Source organism: Leptopilina heterotoma, unplaced genomic scaffold (assembly GCF_015476425.1).
Source record: "Leptopilina heterotoma isolate Lh14 unplaced genomic scaffold, ASM1547642v1 Lhet_4, whole genome shotgun sequence".
Classification (NCBI taxonomy): Eukaryota; Metazoa; Arthropoda; class Insecta; order Hymenoptera; family Figitidae; genus Leptopilina; species Leptopilina heterotoma.
The window spans coordinates 851,806-879,459 of NW_025111063.1; the positions used below are offsets into that span (position 1 = coordinate 851,806).

At 30.0% G+C, this 27,654-nt stretch overlaps 1 protein-coding gene across 2 annotated transcripts; it reads left to right on the forward strand.

Moving 5' to 3' along the window:
- Window positions 1–402: 402 nt before the first annotated feature.
- LOC122506237 (doublesex- and mab-3-related transcription factor A2) lies at window positions 403–27,654 on the forward strand. 2 transcript variants are annotated; one of them, XM_043618312.1, is made up of 5 exons: window positions 403–1,335; window positions 6,949–7,291; window positions 24,331–24,809; window positions 25,089–25,380; window positions 26,103–27,654. In XM_043618312.1, exons 1-5 carry the CDS (start codon window positions 1,066–1,068, stop codon window positions 26,432–26,434), a joined length of 1,716 nt encoding a protein of 571 aa, XP_043474247.1. In that variant the 5' UTR covers window positions 403–1,065; the 3' UTR covers window positions 26,435–27,654. The 2 variants fall into 2 exon arrangements, with proteins under 2 accessions (XP_043474247.1, XP_043474246.1); XM_043618311.1 differs by having other exon boundaries at window positions 405–1,335; window positions 24,331–24,818.

The following is a 27,654-nucleotide window of genomic DNA, read 5'->3' on the forward strand; positions in this document are numbered from 1 at the left end:
AGGTATGTCCCCTTTCACTACAGCTCTCCCGGCAGATATAAACTCTTAACATCTCTGTGGGACGCTGCCATGGACCAATGGGGAAACGAGACAGGCGTGGTCGTCTCAAATAGAGTGTTCTGTTTGGTGGAAACCCCGGGGTGGAACACTGTGGCACAGTATTTTATTTCGCGAGTCGATGGAGGGGCTGTTAGTTTCAGCCCTATCGTTCCTTATGCACCGAAACACTCTCCTCTCTCTCTCTCTCTTTCTCTCTTCGCCCCTCTCTCTTTATCTCTCCTCTCTCTACATATAAAGTTTCACTCGCTGTGCAACTTCCCTTTGCCCCCTTCGTCTCTCTTTACACCCCCCTTAGCCAAGTACCACCACCTCCTCCGCGACCAGCCACCGCTTTACCTGAATCGAGTCTCCCGGGATGCTGCAATTGTTGACAACTCCAAGGATAGAGGGGGAGGAGGAGGACGTCGACTACGACGACGACGACACGATTCGTGGGGTGCTCCCAAATCGGCATTTCGACCTCAACACCCCGAACGAGCAGTTCGCGTAACCATGCGCGACACCCCCTTAATATACAATTTCTTCGTTGAGTGGTTACGGATGTTGCAACGGGGGTGTAGTAGCGCAAACGCGTCGCGATTTTTTTAGAAAGACTTTTCCCAATAGAAGAGAGAATAGTAAAAAGTGTCGAGTGATTATTGCCAATATGTGCGGAAGTGTTAAGAATGTTTATAAATAATAATTATCCACGGATTTTGATATCCACTAGGGACCAATTTTTGGAATTATCTCCACGATACACCATACTTGGAATTGTATAATTCTTTTTGCAAATTGGAATAAATTGAGTGAAATTGGAGCGTGTGATATATATATATAATTATTGTAAAAGTGTGCAATTAGTGATAGGGGGAATTTTTACTATTTGGATTGTTGTGACGAAGATAGAAAGAATATAAAGATTGTTGTGACGAAAAAAAGGAAGAATATAAATTCTTTCTGCGAAGATCTTTGTTTTTTGGAGAGTATTTAGGGTATAAAGTTTTTTTTAGAAAAATATTAAAAATGTCATTGCCAAGGGGTGTTGGTTTGGGAGTGGATGTGGGACAGTTGATGCAGCATCAACAGCAGCAGCAGCAACATCATGTGTTGCCCGCTGCATTTTTCTTGCGCGCCAGTGCTGAACGTTATCAAAGGACACCAAAGTGTGCTAGGTGCAGAAATCATGGTGTTGTGTCGGCATTAAAGGGACATAAGCGTTATTGTCGATGGCGGGATTGTGTTTGTGCTAAATGCACTCTCATTGCAGAAAGGCAGAGGGTCATGGCTGCGCAGGTGAGATATTTTTCGGATTCTTTGTTGAATTTCCAAAAATGACAGTGGATTTCGTGTTTGAACCTAAAATTCTTTAGGTACTTTACATACTTAGTTATTTGCTAATGGAATGTCGGTTTTTAGAGTCTTCATTTGTGGAACAATTTGTAGCATAGATATGCGACGAAACAGTAACTTATGATCAAAGTTGCGATTAAAAGTTTGCCAGATCAATAATCCGATTGATTAGAAGGGTATTTCTTTGTAGAAGATAAACAAGAGACAAATCTTTGCAGAATTATTATTATAATCAGTATGCTTTCAGGTCTCGGTTGTTAGAATTCGGATACAATCTCGAATGTTAAACTTTTTGTACAACACAACGCAACAACTATTGTTAAAATTAGAATTAAAAATTTGCTGTTAGATTTCGATCTTTAGAATTCATTGGACCACAAATATATTAAACTTTTCTGGAACATAGTAGAAACAAACAAGTCTTGTCAAAATTAGCATTAAAATTTTTGCTTGATCTCGATTTTTTTGAATCCATTTGACAACAATATTTAAAATTTTGTATAACACAAGTTTGCTGATTAAGCTTCATCTCTAGAATTCGTTGGACCAGAAACGTTTAACTTTTGTACAACATGACAGAAATCTACAACTATTATCAAAATTGGCATTAAAAATTGTTGTTAGATCTCGATCTTCAGAATTCGTTGGACCACAAATGTGTTAAACTTTTCTGGCACAAAACAGAAATAAACGATTCTTATCAAATGTAGCATTAAAAATTTTGCTAGTTTTCGCTTCTTTGAATTCGTTAGACAAAAAATGTTCAAAATTTTGAAAAACACAACAGAAAACAGCAGTAAATCTTCTCAAAATTAGCATTATGATAAGTTTGCTGTTTTTCGATCATTAGAATCATTAGGACCAGAAATGTTTAACTTTTGTGCAACACAACAGAAATCTCCAACTATATTCTCAAAAGTATAGCATTAAAAATTGCTGTTGGATCTCGATTTTCAGAATTCTTTGGATCACAAATATGTTAAACTTTTCTGAAACACCATACAGAAATCAACAACTCTTGTCAAAACTAGCATTAAAATTTTTGCTAAATCTCGATACTTACATCCGTTAGACAACAAAAGTTAAAAATTTTTGTAGAATATGACAGAAAATATTAGCAACATGATAAGTTTGCTGTCTAGATTTCGATTTTTAGAATCCGCTGGATCAGAAATGTATTCATATTTTGTGGACCACTACAGAAAGCAACAAATCTTATCAAAATCAGTATTAAAAATCTGTTATTAGATCTCGAGTTTTAGAATTTGTTAGATCAGAAATATTTAACTTTCGTAACTTTTGTATAGAGCACAACATAAACCAACATAACTCTTATATGAATCACGATTATAAGTTCGCACTTCGGATCTCGATTTTCAGAAGACGTGATATCAAAAATTTTTAAATACTTTTGTTCTGGAACACAACAAAAACCGTACAGGCAAATATTTTCAAAATCATCATTTCGATTCATCGGCTTTTTGGATCATGATCTTTAGAATCCGTTGTATTGAAATATTTCAACTTTTCTAGAACATATAGATATCTTTATTTAAAAATTTTGACAAATTGTTAATTTGGATTCAATTAAAAATCAGAATGCGCACTATTGTATCTTTTTGGCGAGCACTTTTTGGAAACTGTATTGATTTCTTGATCAATCTAAAAAGGTCATACAAAGATACGTATCTTTCTTGTTCTGCACTTCAAAGTTCTTCGAGTTCAAAACTGCTCCAAACTAATTAAGTAAATTCACTTTAGGGTGAGCGATATGGTCCAAGGGGTTCTAAAGAGGATGTTGAAATCAAGGTAGATACAATAAGGGTTTTATTCATCCCTACGGAGCTTTCAACTGGGGTCAAGTTTTACAGATTAAAACTATGGGTGCTTCTATATCCAAAGTGCATTGTATACTTTTAGAAAAATATCTCAATTTTACTGCTACTGAATACTAAAAAAAATCAAATAATACTAATATTGATGCTACCTTTACGGGTAGAATAAGTAAGTAAAAAATATATGAAGAATATTTTTATGCAGGAAACTAGTTTTACTATTACTACTATTAGTCCTACTACACAAAAAAAACGGTAATCTAATTTTAAGAAGCTCCTACTTAAATAGGAACCAAGAATATTCTCCACTTAAATTAAGTGCCCCCACTTAAATTATAAGTAGGAGATATTCTTACAATTTTGCCAATATAATAAGTATCAACAATCACCAAATAAAACATTTTTCCCTTTTCCAAAAGAAAAGTAACTATTCCAACTTTCACTTTCTCAAAGTCTTCAAAAGAAGAAAAAAATACTCTCACAGCCCTTTTTTGTCAAGCGGAAAATGTGTCGCTCCACTTCAAGTTTTCGAGTATATAATGAACCTACATTTATATATTCAGAGATAAACATATATATATGTACATTGCTCATGTAGAAATTTTTTTTAAAATATTTAAAGTAAAGAATATGTGTTTCGCACGTGGGGTTGAAAGGCAAGTTACACCCCTTTTAGCGCGGCATATATATAACTATAAGTATAAGAATTATACTTTTGTAATCTGGGAATAGGTTCGTGCCTATGTATATATACATTTTAGGGGTCGTGGATAATGTTTCCGAAGAATATTACACTCGGGATCGTGTAACGTTACAGGATAATGCTCTACAAACCCCCCCCCCCCCCTTCAAAATTTGTACTTTATACAAACGCCCTAGTTATTCAGCCACTTCAGGTTTAAACCCCTGAATTTAGCAGGATACAGTGACAATTGGCATTTCAACTTAAGAATTTTTTTTTTTGACATCAGCTAATATTATAAGACCGGTTTTTGTCAACGTGGCAATATTTTTTTTACATTGTAAACAGTTTTTTTTGTGTTTCTTTATTTTTTTGTTATTTCTTTGTATTTTTGTTATTTTCTTTGTATTTTTGTTTTTCTCTTTGTATTTTTGTTATTTTTTTCTATTTCTGTTATTTTCTTCGTATTTTTCTTAATTTCTTTGTATTTATTTTATTTCAGGGTTACCACGCTTTTGCTCATTTCAAATTCCCTCACTTTTCCAGGTTTTCCAGAATAAAAAAGGGAATTTTTCCACGTTTTTAATACGAAAATTATTCGAAAATATCAATAACTTCATTTTTCAATAAATATTTAATCATTATTATTTTTTTATATAGAAATTAAAATTTTCAAAAATTTCAAATTCAATAACTTATTTTAAGAATATTATTAGAAAACATGAAGAAAACGATCATTCCGTGTCTTCGACTCGGAGTGATCGTTTTCTTTAAGTCAATTTTTTAAAAATAATTTTTGAAAAAGTTCTTTAAGAATTTTCAAAAAAATTTTTTGCAATTTAATTTTATGAAATTTTGATTATTCTGACAGTCCTCAATTTAAAATGTATTAGAAATTAAAAACTTTAAATAATTAAAAAAAATTCCATTAAACTTTTTGAAAAAACATTAATTCTACAGAATTCTTAATTAGAAGTATGAAAAGTTCAAATTTTCAGAGATTTTAATATTGGAAACCTTGTGAAAATTCAATTATTTCTAAAAATCCACAATATTCAAATATAATCGAAAATTTTAACTGAAATTGATTTTTAAATCAATATTTATTAGAAAATTCTACAAGAATTCAATTATTTAACTACAAAAAAAAAAATATTTTATTAAATAATAAAATGTTTCTTAAAATTGAATTTTCATATAAAGAATTTTATCAACAAAATTTTTAAATAATTTAATTCTCTTGTCAAATATTTAATAAAATTTTTAAGAATAATTTCATTTGTTGAGAAATTTGATAAAACTTGTATTAAAAATAATTGAAATTCTGCCAAGAATTTTATTATAATTATTGATAATTTTTGAAAATAATTGAATTTCAGAGAGGAATTTTATTTTTTATATAGATAAATGAAATTTTAACGAGAATTTAAAAAAAAATTTTTAACATAATTGAATTTCTGCAAAGAATTAGAATACTTTTGAAAAATAATTGAACTTCCTGAGACGAATTTTATTAAAATATCTTTTTAAATAATTGAATTCTTTTGTGAAATTTTATTGAAATAATATAGGCATTGGAAATAATTGAATTTTGACAAATTTTTGAAATTAATTAAATTTCTACGAAGAATTTTATGAAAATTATTTTGAAAAAAATTTTATTGTTACAAAGAATTTCATTATATTTATATGAAAATAATTCAATTTTTTGAAGAAATTTAATTAAAAATGTATTGAAAATAATATTTAAATTGTAATAAATAAATTGTAGCAAAAGTATTTTAAATAATTGAATTTCTTTGCTGAATTTTAATAAAGTTTTTAAGAGTAATTACATTTTTTGAGAGGAATTCCATTAAAATTGTATTAAAAATTATAAATAAATGAAAGTCTGCGATGAGTTTTATTATGAATTTATGAAAATAGTTGAATCCCTGTAAAAAATGTTATTATTTTTTGAAAATTATTGAATAATAATTTTAAATTAAAATTTTGTTAAAAATCTTTAAAAACAGGCTAAATTCCAGAAATTTTTTAAAATTCCATTCTATTTTCAGGTTTTTCATACCCTTTTCTAAATTCCATACCTTTTCCAGGTTTTCCAGGTTTTCTATGCTCTGTGGTAACCATGTATTTTCTTCGTATTTTTAAAATTTCTTTGTATTTTTTTTTTATTTTCTTCGTATTTTTCTTAATTTCTTTGTATTTTTTTTGTATTTTGTTATTTTTTGTCACTCTTTTGTCATTTTTCTCAAGCACGAACATTTTTTTCCATGCAGTATTATACGGAAAGGGATTTATAGTGAAATTGGATATTAGAAGGAACTCTAGACGAAATGAAGCGACAGTTTCTTTTTAAAAAAATTAAGTTCAAAATTTGGACATACAATAAAGAGTGAAATTAATACGCGGTGTTGCATTTCTTTTACTTTCACTTTCTTCGAAATAAAACACGAAGCAATTAATTCTAATAATTCTTTCGAAAGAATGAACATCGAATTTATTATAAATAAAGATATATTGTAATAGAAGCAGAATAGACTTTTATTATGCTGGAACAATTAGAATTATTAGCAAATTAATAATTTTTATTCACCACTTGTTGAATATCATTGGAAATTAAATACCGATAAGGAGAAAGAAAACATACTTCCACTGTCTATTTTGGAACAAATTTTGACGATAAAAAAATTTCCTAAAAGTAGAATTAATATTCGTTTTAATTTACTAATTACTATAAATTTATTATTTTTAATTTTTGCAATTATTCCTAATTTAATTATCATTAATTTACCAATTAATTATCAGCTACGTAATTTTCTTGTAGGTATCAAATTTATACCAAATTAGGTCAAATTGATACCAATTGCGTTTGGATAAAATAAGAATTTTGATTATTATCACGATTTTCGTCAGTTATTCAGTAATTTATTAATTAACCCTCTAATCTATGGTCAAAAATCGTCAGATATTTGGTTAAATGAAAAAAATACGAAAATTGGAAAAAAATGTTATATGTTTATAAACAAATTTTCATAGGTTGCATTGAGAAGACAACAGGCGCAGGAGGAAAGTGAGGCGAGGGAACTTGGTTTGCAATTGCAGTACAATAATGGTACTTGCACAACGGCGCCAGTTATGCCGACGACAACTGGAGTTGGAACGCCAGCTGGAAGTCCGCCACCACATCCAGGACATGTCGCAAGTCCAGTTGGTCTTTCAATTCCAGCCGCAGCAGCGCAAATTCAAACCCAATTGCAACATCAGCAGCCCGATTGCGGAATTCTTCAGCGCATGAGAGTTCCGCAGGACGATTACCGACCAGTGAAGCAGGAGAAAAATGACACAATTGCTCACAATAATTCCATTGGCACCGTTCCAGGTAAATCATTATTTTTGTTTTATATAAATAAAAAAATAATAATTATTATTATTTAATTAATTTTATAAAAAAAATAATTTTTTAAGTAGCCTTGTACGGTTAAAGATGTTTATTAATCCAAAATCCACTCTCACAATAGTAATAATAATAATGATATTTATTATTATTATTATTATTATTATTTAATTCAATATTTTTGGAAGCCATAAAATTCAAAAAGATGTTTTGATTCTTCTGTTTGGCCTAATGGCTTAAGCCATTAGGCCAAACATAAGAATCAAAACATCTTTTATTTATATTATTTATTATTATTATTCGAACGAATATTCGATTGTAATCCCAATCAAAGCGCCGCGGCAGTGTTTTCAAGAATCAGTAGAACAAGTCAGTTAGAATGTTGCCAGAGAGGGACTTTCCCTACTTTCAGTGAAAGAGGTCTGGCTATAGTCAGACCGCAAGTAGAGAGGACCACTCACATCAAATTTATTTAATAAACGCCAAATATTATAAAAATTTTAAAAATAAAAAAAAATATTTATAAAATATATATTTTCAAAATGATACTATATATATATATATATATATATATATTTATACAATAAAATTATTTTTATAAAAAAAATAAAGAAAGTAAAACTTAAAGAACGGATCAACTCAATAAAAAGTAAAAAAAAAATTATTTGATTCACAAATGAACCAAATGTTCACAAATGTTATTAAAAAAATTAGATTATTCGATTAAAATTGTATTATTTGTGAAAATAATTAAATCCCTAAGAAGAATTTTATTATTTTTTGAACATAATTAAATTTCTGACAAGAAAATTAAAACTTAAAATAATTTTTTAAAAAATCCGCAATAAAACTATTTAAAAAAAATTAATTCCACAGAATTATTAGTTAAAAATATGAAAAATTCAGATTTTCAAAGATTTTAATTTCAAACCTTTTGAAAATTCAATTATTTCTAAAAATTCACGCTATAATGCTCTTAATATATTTAATTACAATCTAAAATTTTAACTGAAATTTATTTTTAAATCAATTTTTATTAGAAAATTCTACTATTATAGTATTGCATTTTTTAAATACAAAAATAAATCATTTATTGAATAATTGAATGTTTCTGAAAATTGAATTCTTGTAAAAAATTTTATCAACAAATTTTTCAATAATTGCATTCTTTTGCGAGGACTTTTAATAAAATTTTTAAAAATAGTTACATTTTTCGAGGAATTTGATTAAAATTGTATTTTAAATAATTGAAATTCTGCAATATGATGTTTTATTATTTATGAGAATAATTGATTTCCAAAAAAGAATTCTATTATTTACGAAAATATAATTGAATTTCTAAAAAGAATTTTATTAATTCTGATGATAATTGAATTATTGTGAAGAAATTTATAAAAAATTTGTAAACAATTGAATTCCAGTGAAATTTACGATTATTTATGAAAATAATGAAATGTTTGCGTGGAATTTTGTTAAAATTTTTTTTAAATAATTGAATTCTTTTGGAAAATGTTATTTAAATAGTAGATTCTGAAAATTATTGAATTGAGGAAATTTTTTGAAAATACATAATTGAAATTTTGCTAAGAATTTTATTAAAATTTTTGAAAATAATTGAATTTCTCAAAACTATTTTTTTTAAATTCTCTGAATATATTTGAATTCTTTTGAGAAACTTCATTAAAAAATTAAAAATAATTGAATTGGTTCGAAGAAATTTAAAAAAAAAATTGGTAAATAATTGAATTCCTTTGAATTTTTTATTAAAATTTTGTTTAAATAATTGAATTATTCTGGAAAATTTTATTAAAATAATAGATATTAAACATAATTGAAATGAGGAAAATTTTTGAAAATAATTGAATTTTGGTGAAGAATTTTATTATTTCTAAAGATAATTGAAATTTTGACGAGAATTTAAAAAAATTTTTCAACATAATTGAATTTATGCGAAGAAGTTTATCACTTTTGAAAATAATTGAATTTCTGTAATTCTGTATTTTTACATAATTAATTAATTAGTAAAAGTTTTAATTATAATTCTTTCGAAATTAAATTATTTTAAATGCAATTTGAACTCTTCATGTTGCTTTTTATATATTAAAAGTCATATAAATACATTCGACTGTGTGACTCTTCTAAAAATTCAATTATTGAATTGAAACTCTTTGAAAAATCTATTTTTCTTTGAATTTCTAATGAAATTCTTTAACTTTAATTATCTTCACTACAATTTCACAAAATTCGATTATTTTGATAAATTTCTAATAGAATTTTTAAAAAAATCCAAGTAGCTCTAGAAAATTGAACCAAAATTTTTCAAAAAGATAATTTTCTCAGAATTTTAAATAAAATTGATAAAAAACTTTAAAAATTTTGTAAATAAATAATTATATTATTAATTTCTTCAAAACAATTGAAATTTTCAAATATTTTAGTTTAAAACTTTCTCAAATTCAGTTAATTTTGTAAATTGCAACTGTTTTCAACTAAAATCCTTTTTAAACTGTAATTATTTACTGAAAAATTTTGGTTCAAGCAGGTACCATTTTTTTGGTTTAAATAAAAATTATTAATTCAAAGTCAATTTATTTCATTTTAATAAAAATAAATGATTGGTCCAAGTACAATTTATTTTATTTAAATGAAAATTATTTGATTCGAGAAAATATTTATTTGATAAGAGACAACTAAGTTAATTATTTGAATTAATATTATTTACGTTGTTTAAATTGTATTTTCTTTAAATAGTGAAACTATTGGTACAAAAAAATTTATTTTATTTAAATAAAAATTATTTCATTCAAATAAATATTTATTCAATAATAAACAAGTAATCGATTAGCTGAATCAAATAAATTTCCTTTTTTACTGTAATAGATACGGCGAAAAAAAGTTTTTACAATTTTTTCTATAGTTTATCTACAATAAACAATTTTGCAATCATAAAATAAAAACTTTTTCTTGTGTACAATTTTTCTCTATAGTTTATCTACAATAACAATTTGGCATTCGTAAAATAAATTTAAATGAAATAAATATTTAATTTAAAATAAAATAAATTTTTGTTTTCATAATATTTCTCCCACCCAAAAAGAAAAAATGTTTATTGGTATTAATCGAAAATTTGAATATAAAAATAAGTGCCCAAAGTATACAATACACTTAATTCTGACGCGTGTTTGTCGAGATTTCTCTTTATTTCTTTCTTTTTTTTTAAAAAAACACTATAAACTTCGAAGAAAGGAAATAAATAAAAGACAGAAATAAAGAGGAAAAGAAGGGTTGCATTTACAGCATTTAGAATATACACGCGAGCATAAGGGATATAAAGTATGTATGAATTAAGCTGCCACTAACGAACGACTTATATTTCGAGTGGTATAATAAGGGGCTCGCGTTTGACTATTATTTACTTAACCTCATGACCATAAACTAAGTGTGAGTGTTATATACATGTGCCATGCCACTTTCTAATGGGCTCTCGTACGTGTGCCACTATATACACGATTTTCAAGTACAATTGGCAGTTGCTCCTTCTTTTTTTTCTCTGCTTTTTTTATGTGTGTATTTTTATAACGCAATGCATTGGCTTTTGCATTTACTTTTCATGTGTATAATATACATATAATAAACGTACGCACTCATGGTCACGTGTCCTCTTGTTTAATTCTTTCCTACGTATATATTGCACATTTAGCAGACGGCAACAATTTCTTTTCGCATGTTAATTTTTTGCTTTATTAAAAATAAATTTTTCATTGGCAAATTTAGTTTTTTAAATAAATTGTATAACAGTTTTTCTAAGGATATCAAATTGAGACGAAAGGAAAATTTTTTCCTTTTTTTAAAATATAATTTTTCATTAGCAAATTTAGTTTTTTAAATAAATTTGAAACAGTTTTTCTAAGGATATCAAATTGAGACAAAAAACGAATCGTTTTTTGTCTCAATTTAATATCCTTAGAAAAACTGTTTCAAATTTAAATGCTGAATATTAAAAAAAAAAATGAAAATCGATTTTTTTCTGTATTCCTATAAATTTTTTTTTCGCAAAACTTTTTCTTTATGTGAGAATTTATTTGGCATACAAACTTCTCTTTCTCTCTCTCTCTCTCTCTCTCTCTCTCTCTCTCTCTTTTTATTTATATTTATTACCTATTATTTATCAAGAAGTTCGAATTTTAGAAACTTTTTTTTACGAAAAATATTTTGTGATAAAATAATCAGGTTTGCGACAAAAATTTTTAATTTTTTTTCCCTGACTTTTCCCTCATTTACAGACAAAATTTAGACTTTTTCTCTGACCTTGAAGAATATTCTGACTCACTTCAAAAATTATTAGATACTCAAAAAAAAAATGTTCTATTACATTTATTAACAAATTTCTTCAAAAGTAAAATTATTCGACTTCATCAAATTTTCAAATTCAAACCTTCTGAAATTCAATAACTTATAATAAATTTAAAATGACAGAGCAATAAAATCATTAGTTTATATCATAAGAATATTGTAACTATATAAATTCAAATTTTCAAAGATTTTAATTTGAACCCTTTTCAAAATTCAATTATTTCCAAAAATTTAAGTTATAATATTTTTAATATTCAATTATAATTTAAAATTTTAAGTGAAATACATTTTTTAATCAATTTTTATTAGAAAATTTTTCGAGAATTTAATTATTTAAATACAAAAATAAATAATTTATGAAATAACTCAATATTTCTTAAAATTGAATTTTTATGAAGAATTTTGTCAAAAATTTTTAAAAATAATTGAATTCTTTCGGCGAATTTTGAAAAAAAAAATTTAAGAATAAATGCAATTTTCTATAATTTTAATTAAAATTGTATAAAAAATAATTGAAATTCTTGCAACGAATTTAATTAAAATTTTTTTTAAAGAATTGAATTCTTGGAAAGAATTTTATTAAAATTTCTCAAATAATTGAATTGCTTAGAAGATTTTTATTTTTTAAGAAAATAATTGAATTGTTTCGAAGATTTTTACAAACATTTCTGACAATAATTGTATTATTAGGAAGAATTTTATATTTTACAAAAATAATTGTATTCTATGATCAATTTTATTATAATTTTTCAAATTTATAAAGCATTTTATTAAAATTTTTTAAAATAATTGAATTCTCGAGAAAAATTTTATTATTTATAAAAATAATTGATTTCTTGTAAAAAATTTGATTCAAATTTTTTTTAAATAATTAAATTCTCATAAAAAATGTATTATTTGTGAAATATTCGAATTCTTGCCAAGAATATTGTATTCAAAATAATTGAATTGTATAGGAAAATTTTATTAACTAAATCTTGTAAAGAATTTTGTCAAAATTTTTTTAAATAATAGAATTTTTAAAAGAATTTTATTTAAATTTTTCAAAATAATTGAATTCCTTAGAACTATTTCTTTCAATTCTCTGAATAACATTTGAATTCTTTCGAGAAACTTCATTAAAAAATTAAAAATAATTGAATTGGTTCAAAGAAATTTAAAAAAAATTGGTAAATAATTGAATTCCTGGGAAATTTTTATTAAAATTATGTTTAAATAATTGAATTCTTTTGGAATATTTTATTGAAATAGTAGATATCAAAAATTATTGAAATGAGGAAAATTTTTGAAAATAATTGAAATTTTGCCAAGAATTATATTAAATTTTTTGAAAGTAATTGAATTTTGGAGAAGAATTTTATTATTTATAAAGATAATTGAAATTTTTATGAGAATTTTAAAAAATTTTTTAACATAATTTAACATAATTGAAACCTTTGAAGTTTATCTACTTATGAAAATTATAAACACAACTCTTATGAAATTCAATTAATGTTGAAATTTTTAAGTAAAATTATTCATTAAACAATTTATAAGTAATAATTTTATGATAGTTCTTCAAGAATTAAGTTATTTAAAAAGAAATTATTGTCAGAAATAGAAAAAATTGAAGGTTTTATATTAGAATTCTTGTCAATTGCATAGTTTATGAGGCAAACAATAAAGACACTAAAATTCAGAATATTCTTATAAATTCTAAAAATTTAATTTTTCCAGTACTTTTAATAAAAATCCCTGACTTTTCCCTGATTTTCCTGACTTTTCCTTGAATCCCCCGACATCCCTAACCTGTGGCAAGCCTGATAATAAATGTACAAAAGGAATTATTCACTTCTTTATAACCACGAAGATTTGGAATAAAATTCACCGCCTATTTCGAATCCTATGCATAATGAATATAAGTTTTGTGATCCAAGTTTGACATTAGGATTTTTAAAAGTAGTATTGAAGAACTCGCAAGCAGTTAAGAATTGCAAACTTTACCAAGTCGTTTTCAAAATACAATGGAACTTGCGTCTCGTAAGTTTTCACGGGACAAGTATTATAATAAATGAAAAAGGACGAAGAAAAAAGAACCAACGAAAAAAATATCTCACTTCGTACCAGCTCTCGCGAAAATTTACTCACTAAAGCCTCCATTCACGGAACTAACAATAAAGGCCGGAAGAATGAAAGGGGTATAAAGAGCGCGAACTCGAGGTAAAAGCAAATAATGGAAAACCTGCCAGACCCATAGTGAACGAGAAAGAGAGAGAGAGGGTCAATTGTAATCGTACTGTTTGGAACATTTAATAATTTGATTTATCCTCTAAATGAACTTTTTTCCCCGCAAGTAAAATAGTTACAATTTTACAAAATGGAAAAAAAGATTTTAAAAAATGATTTTGCTAGTAATATTTTTGGTCTTCCAGGGGTTCATAAATATGTAAACTGGTCATTAATACATTTTCCACAATATTCCAATGGTGATTATTCTATATATATATATTTGTATGGACAAAAAGACAAATACACCCACAGTCTCGATCTTCAAGACACAGTACCTGCAGAGAGTATAGAGTTGAATCAAGACTTTTGTCGAGAAGTTTAGCAGTAATTGAATTTCTCGGGCCAGTGCCTTCGAAACCGCGGGGGATGCTTCTGCTTGGTGGTCGGTGGCTTGGCTTTCGAATGGGGGATGAGGTGGCAGAAGAGTAGTGAAGAAGGTGCGGTCTTGTATTGGTATCTATATATAACAAGAGAAACTTGGACGATCCCCCATTATACGAACCGTGCTTCACCAAAACCACATTATACATTTCGCAATATGGTAAAATTTTTTATCAAAACATCACCCTTTTGTGGTTTTCGCAAATATTTCTCTTTCTTATTTGTGGACAATACTGGAATCTCTATTTTCTCCATTTTTCTTATTTTTTTTTGGTTCTCTATTTTCTTTTTATCATCTACATCATTTATATCGTGTATACTCGAAGCATCTAGATCTGTATCATCTATATTATCTGTATTATTTACATCAATTATATCTGTAGCATCTATATCTGTAGCATCTATAACTGTAGCATCTACATCTGTATTATCTACATCTATAGCATATTAATTTGCAGCATTTAAATCTGTAGCATCTTAATCTGCAGCATTTAAATCTGTAGCATCTTAATCTGCAGCATTTAAATCTGTAGCATCTACAGCATCCATATCTGTATCATCTACATCTGTATCATTTATATCTGTAGCAACATGTAAATTATTTCTATCTGTATCATTTACATCTGTAGCAGCATCAACTACTATGTCTGTATTATTTACAGCTATATCATCTACAACTGTAATGTCCACATCTGCAACATCTATATCTGTATCATTTACAACATTTACATCATCTATATCTGTATCATTTACAACATTTTTATCATCTATATCTGTATCATTTACGTTTGTAGCATCCGCACATGAATCATTTATGTCTGTATCAACTACATCTGTATCATCTGCAACATTAGCATCATTCACATTTGTATCATCTTCATCTGTTGTATCTACATGTATTGAAAATGTAGCATCCTCATCATCCATATCTTTATAAAGAATCATCTGTCATTAACATCATTAACATCTGCAGTATATGCAGTAAATGTTGTGATTATTGCTCCAACTTTTTGAATTGTGCAGGTAAATAAAACGGATAGAGTTGATACAGATATAGATGACACAAATGCAGTTGGTACAGATATAGATGATACAGGTGCAGATGTTGCAGATACAACTGATACAGATGAAGTTGGTACAGATATGGATGATACAGATTTTACAGATACAGTTGATACAGATGTAGATGCTACAGATTTGGATGATACAGATGCAATTGGTACAGATATAGAGAATACAGATGTCGTTGATGATGATGAAGATGATGCAGATGTGGATATTACAGTTGTAGATGATGCAAATATAAATGATACAGATGTAGCTACTACAGATAGAGATTATGCAGATGTTGATGCTACAGAAATGGATGATATTAATGATGTAAATGATACACATGTAGTTGTTACAAATATAAATGATGCAGATGCGGATGCTACAGATATAAATAATACAGATGTAATTAATACAGATGTAAATAAAACTTGCATCAATATTGACAACATTTGCTTAAAATTTGAAACCTGCAGGAAATGTTGTCATTATTGCTGCAATAAATGTATAAATAAAAAAAATAAATGTATAAGAATACGAATGTAATTGATACTGATGATTCAGTTTATGGATGATACGAATGCAGTTGGTACAGATATAGATAATACAGATGTAGTTGATGCTGATGCAAATAATTCAAAACTAGAAATGTTCTACATATCAATAAGTGAAGCTAATTACAAAAGAGATCATTAACCGGAATTACAGGTACAGCTCCGTAGTTTGAAATTACAAGTAGGTGGGTTGTTCCCAGTCCTCCGATAATGATATTAACCATCATGCAATCCGCGAGTCGATAGTCGTAATGAACATACTATATTGAAACTCGAGAATTTCTGCTTCGTGTTTTACGAGAGAAGATCGACATTATTTGCAAAGAGTCAGCTTCAAAATGTGAGCATAGAAGATGCGAGGACAATATTGTTTGCATAGGTGTACATGCGCGTATAAATGTATGTAATGAATCGGCGTTGAGCCAACCAATGTCTCTTGAGTGTGTTTATACAAAAACTTTTGCCGCACAAATGACCTTCTCCCTCTCTCTCTCTCTCCTCCTCATTATAAATATATACACACATACAGCCAATGACCATTCAAGAGAGACTATTTTTAAAGACCAAAAATTATATGCACAATTTGAATTTTTAATGGCAGTAAATACATTAAAGATTAATGGTAAATCTTAACTTACCGGAGATTATATTTTAGTGTAGAAAGTAGCTGATAAATTTTAACTATAGTTAAAATTTAGTAGCTACTTTCTACACTAAAATATAAATTTTACAAAATTTTACAAAAGAAGGGAACTCTCCCACTCTTTTTTTTTGTGGTGGCGAAAAAAAGAAATACGAGGGTGAGATACAGAAAAAATAATAAAGTCACGATCTCTGGGATGAGGGACTAAACGTCCCGTTTATGAGGCATAAACGCCAAAACAAAAGCCGCTTGGGCGAGAAACAATTAAAAACGTTTCGCTCGATCGCTCCAAATCACCATTTCAACCCTTAACCCAAGCAAGTCTCTTTCTCTCTTTGCCGCGTTAGTTTTCACATCGTCATCGGCCCCCTTTCTCTTGCGCACATGAAGCAACAAAAAAAAACCCCCCACCCGAGTCAGAGAGAGAGAGAGAAAGAGTTCCAAACAAAAGGGAATCGCGACGATTTAATGACTGATCGCTGTCGCACGATTGACGATATATAAGTTCGCACTTGTATAATATACCTACCGCAATTGCTGTTACCGGTGCGGAAGCAACGTTAAAATTTTTTTTTCCCTTCCCATTTCTAAGTGATCATATATACACAACCAAGAATCCATATACTATTTACCGAGCGTATCGATACGTAATAATGAGAATCTTTTGTCTCACCTGGTATACACGATTTTTTTTCCTTCACCATCTGAATCATGTGTGTAGTGTAGCATACACTTTTCTCTCCCTCCTTTCTTTGTATTTCATTTTCAAACTTCATTAAATTCTCTACTTTCCTTTTGGCACAAAAAAACACCGTGTTTTAATTAACGATTATTTCAAAATTCTTTAAATTGTTCATTTACCCTCCGTGCAAAAAATTATGTTTGTTCTAAAAACGTTTTTAGAATGTTTCATGGCTGCTAAATAATGTTCCAAAACATTTTTAAGACATAAATGTTGAAATAATGTTATAGAACAGGGTGTCTACTATTCTTGTTCAACAAAATTCCCGGTTTTTCCCCGGCCTTTTTTTCTCATCAAATTTAAATTTATTTGATTTCAAATATAAATATAAATTTTCAACTACCCTAGGTGAATGAAAAAAGTGAATTGTCACAGTTTTTCTAAGGATATCAAATTGAGACAATCCTTAGAAAAACTATAGTATAGTAACCCCAAGTAATAATTTTCGATTTTCGCTAACTTCAGGAACATAAAACATCAAGAATTAGAGAATCCTTAAAAGAAAATAAAATAATCTCCGAAATATATCTTTTGGATATTAAAGAAAAAAGTGTTTTTAAGAGAGAAAGAGAGTGAGAGAAAGAGGGGGATGAGGGGGATGTATAGAAAGACAAACGGTTATAATTTTACGATGATGGGAACAATAGGCGATAATAATTCATGGCTCTCTGGCTTCCATAACTCTCGGGATTGTGAGGACATATAACCAAGCACCCATAACCCGTAACCCACAGTCATGGTTATTGGCGCAGACAGTGCGGGTGAGAACTGTAACGCCTCGTATCTCAGTAATTTATCGTCGAACTCCGCTCTTTATGTTCCTTCAGCCCTTTTCCTACTCGAATATATATATACTCGAATATTCACCCGACGAACTTCAAGAAAAGCACATTTTCCAGATACTACGCTGATTCACAAAATTAATCGCAAAAAAAAGAAGAAGAAGAAGAAGAAGAAGGAACCCCTTGAAAAAGTTCCTGGAGTGGACAGTTCTTTCGTGAGGAAATACATATGGTCCAAAGTTATATAGATATTGATTCGAGTACTCAATATTTCTCGAAAAAAAAATGACGAATTGATTTCCATATATTTATATGGATAGCTCGCATGTTTCTTGATTTGATTATAAGAAACACTATTTTTGTCTCTGGTTTTTTTATTTTAATTCTGGGTTTCTTTATTTTAACTCTGGGTTATTAATTTTGCACTCGACAATTAATTTTAAAAAAGTAGAGTCCCTATAGTTAACACTTAGAGTTCCAAATAAGTAATGAGTTACTACTTCGAAATCTCCAAATTGCAAACCCTCTGCAGTAGGAAAACAAATTCCCCAAAACCACACTTTTCAACGAACAAGATAATAGAAATGTAAAGGCGGCAATTATTGACTTTAATTCGACCAAAGACTTGAATATTCCACATACACACATAGACATTGCACACATAGATATAAAACACATATATATAACACATATATAGATATAACACACCCATATAGATAACTATATAAGTGAAGGACAACAAGACACACAGGTAGTGTGTAACAGGAGTTAGAAGCATATATACGTTAGAATAAGCGGCTAAGCCTAATTTATAGCGATGTTTCGTGTCCTCCACAGTTGCCCTGCAGGCTGTGTCCTATTGCTCCTATTCTCTATTATGCACCAACCAACGTAGGCCGGAAGCTCAATATCTATATGGCATTCTAAATTATTCGGCATTGTCCTCGGTTGATTCCATTGTCCGCGTCTGTCTCCACCGTGCTGGAGAGATACGCCACGCCACTGGTTAGGGCGTATACCTACAGCGACACTGCTATATATGAAATATAATACATATGTACGCATGTGTGCATCATACCACATTTACCTATGTACTTACGTACATCCAAAGCACATTTATGATCCGTAGATATGGCATATTGTATTATATAGCTATTTCTCGCGTCGGTCATTCAATTATCGTATATTATTGCTCACACATATATATTTCACATACTGGATTATAATTGATTGGGCGTACCGATTATTACTTCTCTTTCTCAACAGTTGTTCTTTAAGTGTAACCTTTACTGTACCTGTAATTCCGGTTAATGATCTTTTCTGTAATTAGTTTCACTTATTGATATGTAGAACATTTGTAGTTTCGAATTATTTTTCGTATCATCCATAAACTGAATCATCAGTATCAATTACATTCGTATTATTATACATTTATTTTTTTTATTTATACATTTATTGCAGCAATAATGACAACATTTCCTGCAGGTTTCAAATTTTAAGCAAATGTTGTCAATATTGATGCAAGTTTTATTTACATCTGTATTAATTACATCTGTATTATTTATACCTGTAGCATCCGCATCTGCATCATTTATATTTGTAACAACTACATGTGTATCATTTACATCATTAATATCATCCATTTCTGTAGCATCAACATCTGCATAATCTATATCTGTAGTAGCTACATCTGTATCATTTATATTTGCATCATCTACAACTGTAATATCCACATCTGCATTATCTTCATCATCATCAACGACATCTGTATTCTCTATATCTGTACCAATTGCATCTGTATCATCAAAATTTGTAGCATCTACATCTGTATCAACTGTATCTGTAAAATCTGTATCATCCATATCTGTACCAACTTCATCTGTATCAGTTGTATCTGCAACATCTGCATCTGTATCATCTACATCTGTACCAACTGCATTTGTATCGTCTATATCAGAATCAACTCTATAAGTTTTATTTGCCTACACAATTCAAAAAGTTGCAGCAATAATCACAAAATTTACTGCATATACTGCAAATGTTAATGATGTTAATGATGTTAATGACACAGATAATTATTAATAAAGAAATAGATGATGAGGATGCTACATTTTCTATACATATAGATGCAACAGATGTAGATGATGCAGATGTGAATGACTCTAATGTTGCAGATGATACAGATGTAGTTGATACAAACATAAATGATTCAAGTGTTGATGCTACAAACGTAAATGATATATAGATGTAGATGATAAAAATGTTGTAAATGATTAAGATGCTACAGATGTAGATGATACAGATGTAGATGATACAGATGTAGATGATACAGATGTAGATGCTACAAATGTAATTGCTACAGATATAGATGACACAGATGAAAATAATACAGATACAAATGGAACATATGTAGTTGATACAGATATAGATGCTGTGGATGCTACAGATGTAGATGATACCGATGAAGATGCTACAGTTATAGATGCTACAGATACTCTTTAATTTTTCATCTAATACGAAAATAGAAGAACAGAACAAGCATAGAAGAACTAATGTCATAAACTGCAAGAAGTTATATTACTTGTCAGAGCAAAAGAATGCAATATAAAGTTTTGTAACGTGTATAGACATTATAATGGTATCACTTAGTAAGGATGCCTTGGCATGATGATCCATAATGGAACAGTGACAGGGAGAGACGATATATATCTTTTTTGCTTTACGAGATGATAGTTTTCCCTCGTACAGCGAACGTTTTAACCGTCGGTTTATTAAAGTGTCGCCGCCGTCGCCAGGGTATTGTCTCTCTTTCCATTTCTCTCTCTCTCTCTCTCTCTCTCTCTCTCTCTCTCTCTCTCTCTCTCCATATATTTTACGCCAAAGGATGGGTGGTGGTTGTCCACTCACGCTATTTGTGCGCACGCACGTACGCTTCCACCCCTTTCCGGGGGTGGTAACCCGAAGAATTGACAGCTACATTCCAAGCGCGTTTCTCTGACACTTATCTTTCAAGCACGTATACATTCGTTTTATTGCCGTAAAAGTCATACAGACATCAATTGTCTCCTTTTTCGATTCTTTCGACAGAAATATTCTTTATTAAATTTCTCCACATCTAGCGAATGATATGGTATATTTGAATCAATATATTTATGAGGTATTTTCGATATTTATGAATAAGATAGAAATTTATCGGCTTTTCAGGTTTTCGGTTTTGGTAGCTACATCCTGTTGTCAATTTTACATCTTGGTTAGAAAAGAGAAAGAGATCACCATTTAGTAACTAATCTACTTCTAACTGACTTTTCGATTTTCAATATTTTATTGTTAACCTTTCGGCTAATCGAAAGGTTAACAGTAAAAGATTGAAAATCGAAATGTAAAACCATTACTAACAATGAAAGATTGAAAATTGGAGAAAATTGTTATGGAAAAGTGGCAGAGGGCCAAGTTGGTGACACGAGTTAATTGAGAAAAGAATTCCTTTTGGCGTGAGCCAACAGTGATCGGTTTTTTTTATCATCCCTTGCGACACAATGTCGAACAGTATTCGCAGTATCGTCGAACTGGAATATGAGACTCAATCTTCCCTTTAGGTTTTTTTTTCTCTCCTCTCTCTCTACTACTTTGCTAAGGTTTCGCTTCGCAGCTCGTATTTTTTCCAAAGCAGTACTTCTTGAATTTCGAAGAGGGGTGCCTACAACTTATTGTAATACACTTCCAAACAGCATCCCTCTTTTCCTCTCGAAGGGTCGCAAAACACAAACAAAGAGGACGTGTATCTCTTATACCTGCCTTCTACACGTTTTCTATTACCCGCCCGAACAGCCAAGAATCCACTTAATAAAAACTTCACCCAAAAAAAAGGCAGTCGCGTTTTTATATTAATACAGCAGAGAGAGAGAGAAAGAAAAGGAGGTTTCAGTTAATGACTTTATTCACTTTATTCACCAAAAACACGATGAGCATATTGATCGAATAAATTCTATTATATTTTTCCACAATTCTAATTGTAGAAAAGAATTTCAACAATATTAATTTTAAAAAACTTATATAAATAATAAAAAATATATTAATTTATATTTGTAGATATTTTTTTTATTTATAATTTGTTTTTAATAGAGAAAAATTTAACTATTACATATAAAAGATTTTTTTCTGCTTTTCACGTTTTTGATCAAAAATTTCATTTGTATAATTGAGTTTGGTAAAGTATCGGAAATGTCGAACTGGAATATGAGACTCAATCTTCCCTTTAGGTTTTTTTTTCTCTCCTCTCTCTCTACTACTTTGCTAAGGTTTCGCTTCGCAGCTCGTATTTTTTCCAAAGCAGTACTTCTTGAATTTCGAAGAGGGGTGCCTACAACTGATTGTAATACACTTCCAAACAGCATCCCTCTTTTCCTCTCGAAGGGTCGCAAAACACAAACAAAGAGGACGTGTATCTCTTATACCTGCCTTCTACACGTTTTCTATTACCCGCCCGAACAGCCAAGAATCCACTTAATAAAAACTTCACCCAAAAAAAAGGCAGTCGCGTTTTTATATTAATACAGCAGAGAGAGAGAGAAAGAAAAGGAGGTTTCAGTTAATGACTTTATTCACTTTATTCACCAAAAACACGATGAGCATATTGATCGAATAAATTCTATTATATTTTTCCACAATTCTAATTGTAGAAAAGAATTTCAACAATATTAATTTTAAAAAACTTATATAAATAATAAAAAATATATTAATTTATATTTGTAGATATTTTTTTTATTTATAATTTGTTTTTAATAGAGAAAAATTTAACTATTACATATAAAAGATTTTTTTCTGCTTTTCACGTTTTTGATCAAAAATTTCATTTGTATAATTGAGTTTGGTAAAGTATCGGAAATATTATGTGGAAAAGTCAAGTGCGTCTGCATTTACAATTATTTGTAATTTATAAACGTTCAAAGTCCGGAATTGGTATTTATATATATAAAAAAGTAAATTGAGCGCCCATTGAAACTGACCAATGCTCGTATTCAGCGCGTTTCGTTCTCGAGTATCCGATACTTGACGATTGAGGTTCTCAATCGACATGAACCAATGCAAAAATACAACGAATTTTGTAGTTGAACATAACTGCCATCAACGAAATGAGCCAAACGAGACTAATCGATCCCCGTATACGAGAGCCTCTGAATCCACTTCAATTCCAGGTTGGAAAATAATTGCAAATCCCAAATTTTATGTTACTCTTTTTTTTCCTCAATTTTTAAGGAGAATTTTGAGACAAAGAATAACGATTTTCAAGAAAAAGGAGATAAAAAATTTTTTGTATTCTTCGATACTGAGAAATTGAAGTTTGGGGAAAAAAAAATTCAAGTGCAATGATGATGGAATTTTTATTCATTGAGAATAAATTTTATTCTTGGAATAAAATGAAATAATATGAGTTTGTCAATATTGGGTTTTTCCATTGGTATTCGTTGAATGGAGGATTTTTTTTTTTTTATTATTGAAAGCCTGGGTTATCTCCTTTCGACAATGGCGTCCGAGTACGAATATTCGAGAATGGAAAGAATCGAGGCGAGCAACATTTTAAATGCTTCCATTTGACTGCACTTTCCTAACGAGGAAAACCACTCGTGGTTTATATAGAATATGAACTTTATTCTCCTAATGGCACTTGAAAGTTACTCGCGCCACTTGTAAAACAGCTATTACACTCGCTTGCTGGGCCATGGGGGTTTGTAATATTCCACTCCCCCTACACCATTACTTTTGCTACGAAATTTATCCAGCACTGATTGTATGTTATGTATACACATCCATAAAGGGCATATCGGTATATATAACATATACATACATTTATATATAACACATCACATCTATAAAAGTAGCACTTATTATAAGGCACTCGTCTAAAGAGCTCTCGCTACATTTAATGGGTAAAATAATTTCATTAACCGCAATGATAATAAAACTCGACATTTAAAACTTTTTAACGAGCGGTCAGCAATACTTGACTTTTCACCCCTCTATTAGGACTCAATTTTAAAAACTCTTGTAATTGTTCATTTTTCCAAACATCCAATAAAAACCCGCGCACCAATACCCATACCCCAATATGTTCAATATTTCCCCAACATTGCTCATATAATTCAAACAAAAAAAAATACTCGCATTTTGGTTGCCACAAAAATTTAATTTAAGTTTGTCCTGATTTACAAAAAAAAATAACTAATGCAAGACATTCGTTTCCTTATCCACAGGTTCAAAAAGAGCGAGAATTTCAGTTGACACCTTAAATGAGGATGACGATCGAGATTCAGATTCGGGTCCTGATATTATTGGTGATCGTGTTTCAAATAAAATGAAACATTCAGCTTGTAGTACACGTTCAAGATCACCGTCACGATCGCGTTCACGCTCAAGATCACGTTCGAATTCGCGAAGTTATGCGACGCCGAATGCAACGCATTTAGTGCAAAATTCCGAACCAGAAATTATTGTTAATCAAAAATGCGAGAACAGTATCAATGAATCGGATGATGGCAGTGCTGAACCTGGAACACCAAGTCCAACGCATACACCGCCATTAACACCGGCACTAACACCCCAAAGGGAAGACACACCGGCGCCAGAGAATTTGAGTCTCAGAAAATCTGGAAGTCCACCGCAAACGCAACCTAGTCTACAGGCAATGGATCTCGTTAATCCACGACATAATTCGCCTCCCTCATCATTAGCGGTGAGTTTTGTAAGTTGATCTCAATTATTTATTTATTGTTCCTACTATTGTCATATTATTATAATTGTCATCAATTATCTATGGTTATCTGCGATGAATGTCTGTTGATGTCTGTTGCTGAAATTTAAATCTGCAGCAGCATTGACAAAATCTGTTGATGTTTGTTGATATCTGTATCTGCATTAACAGAACAATGTGAATGTTGTTTCAACATTCGTCCATTGCAACAACTATCTTCGCGAGAATTAAAGGTCTTTTCCGTTTGATTTGAATGTACAGCAAGCTGCAGCAGCCGCGGCGCATTTTTCACCTTACGCTCCTCTGTACGGGCCAGCGGCTAGTTCTCTATATTGTTCGCCAGCGTTGTATCAGCATCAGCCGCATCCGCATCTTCATGAGCCACGGGAAATACAGATGCAAATGCAGATGCAGATGCAGAATATTCCGCAACCATGTGGTCTGCAGGTGCAACAACAGCAGCAACAGCAGAGGTCACCGGTGGACGTTTTACTGCGAGTTTTTCCCGGAAGACGACGGAGCGACGTGGAAGCCCTGCTGCACAGATGCAAAGGTCAGTTTGTGCACTTTGATCATTTATTTAGCACAGCGGAACTTTATCAGTTAGTTATCAAAACACTTTAGCGAATAGTCACTAGTGACCAAGATCAAAATCTGTCAGTAAATTGGGTTTTTAGTGCATTTAAATTTCTCCAGCGCTGGAGTGGGACTAACTTAGTAATGACCCACAGTTGAGGGAGAAAAACTAATCCGAAATTGTTCAAGTACAACCGAAATTTGTTGAATAGAAAGGTCACTAATGACCAAGATCAAAATCTGTCACTAAATTGGGTCTCCAGTGCATTTAAATTTCTCCAGCGCTAGAGTGAGACTAACTTAGTAACGACATACACATAAGGGAGCAAAACTAATCAGGAATTGTTCAAGTACAACCGAAATTTTGTTGCAAATTGTGCCAAATCTACAATCTGAATTCGTACCATCCGTAAGTTTGGTGCTTAAGAACCCACTCGAAGCTGAATCTACTTTTCAGTTCAGAAAACTTTTTCTGTCCTGAATAGTTACACCGATCCAGATTCAAGTGTATCATTAGAGAAACATATCAAACTAACACTTCCCTAATTCTAAATTCTAATCTTCATCATGATTTTCATTTCAGAATTTAGAATTAGGGAAGTGTACAAAACAAAATACATTCGGATAAAAAATGAGGTCTTGTTTTTTTAATTTCAAAAATGAATATTTATGAACTAGGGACAAAAATGAATGTTACAGGTGACGTGGTCTCGGCAATGGAGGTAATGGTTTGCGAAGACAGTCTACAACCAAAATCAGCCTTCTCACCACTGGCGGGTGCACTGGCGTCGGCTGCCGTTGCATCTGCAGCTTCTGCCACTGCAACTGCAGCGTACGCAACACGAAGTGCATATTGCGGTCCAAGTCCACCAACGAGACACAGATTTCTAGCTGCACCCTACACAGGAACAGGCTACCTGCCAACAGTCATTAGGCCACCTAATCAAGCGAATCATCCTAATGGAACCAACGACGCGTATCGAGAAACTAGTCCTGACGACGCCAGCGATAAAACGAGCTACTCCGAGTGACCTGGACCAGGTCAGACCTCATTCTGGTCCTTTTTGTAACACTTGAATTCATCACACATCAATAACTTTGAATTCATCAACACAAAAAAAAAGCCCCAGAAAATTTCAATGCTCCGGACAATTTTCTAACCAAAGAAGCATTGGATCAATGGACAGATAAAATATTCCCAATCTTTGAATCCAATAATTGGTGCTCGTGAATGTAAATCGAATAATTTAACTTAATTTTCCCCTCCCAAGAAGAAAAATTATATATATAAAGAAGTGATTTTCCAAATAATACTATAGTATTTCCTGTGAAGGAAAAACAATTTTTTTTTCCATGGACATTCGATTCTATAATATTTGACATATCTCGTGAAAAAAATGTCGCGAAAAAAATATTGTCATACAAGGATTTTAGAGAAAAGGAAAGAAAAAGTATTTGCAGAGAAATGCAAAGTATACATATAATAGTGATGTAAGTGTGTAGATACGACGATTCAATGCAGTACGTATATACAATAATTTGCTGATGAGAATATATAAATAATGTGTGTAGGTGAAATTGTTAGCATTTTAGAAAATAGTGAATAATTGAAAATTGTAAATACACTAATTAAATGCTAGTAGCGGACAAAATTTAGAATCCAAAAAAGCTTTTTAAACTTTCGAAACTGCGACGAATTTGAAAATTCTTCAAATATAAAATTCTTTTGGTATTAAAATTTTCTTTTGATCTTAAAACAAAAATAAATAGTAAACAACTAAAAATTTCGCTAATATAGTGAAAATAGTTGATGCAAGTAAAATATTTCCCAAGAATTATTTCCGAACAGTATTATATCAGAAAGAATTACAATTTTAAAAAAGGAAACATAGAACTATGTACAAAGAATATTTAATAACGAATACAAAAAAAAACTGTTCTTCCTTTTTCAAAAAAAAAGTTTTCATACAAAAAAAACCAGTTTTAAGAAAAAAATAAAATGTTCTTCTTCCTTTGCCATTCTCTAAGCTCTAAACTGAAAATACGTATACGCAACTATAATAAATACGTGTAAAATTTCTGTAAGATGTTTAATCAGATAATTATTGACTGCTGACAGTGAGATTATAAAAAAAAAATTGATACACCATAAAAAAAACAATCTTCTGTAGGTAAAAAATTTGTTGTGTACGAATTCGAATGTATAGACCGGAAACCTCAATAAACGAATAACTATTGATATATCGTAGAA

Bases quoted from the DNA above. Each gene is read 5' to 3' on its own strand.
- LOC122506237 (XM_043618311.1), top strand. From the start codon at position 1,066: ATGTCATTGCCAAGGGGTGTTGGTTTGGGAGTGGATGTGGGACAGTTG. The intron at 7,292-24,330 runs GTAAATCATTAT...CCTTATCCACAG, and splicing joins TTCCATTGGCACCGTTCCAG to GTTCAAAAAGAGCGAGAATT. The intron at 24,819-25,088 runs GTAAGTTGATCT...TTGAATGTACAG, and splicing joins CATCATTAGCGGTGAGTTTT to CAAGCTGCAGCAGCCGCGGC.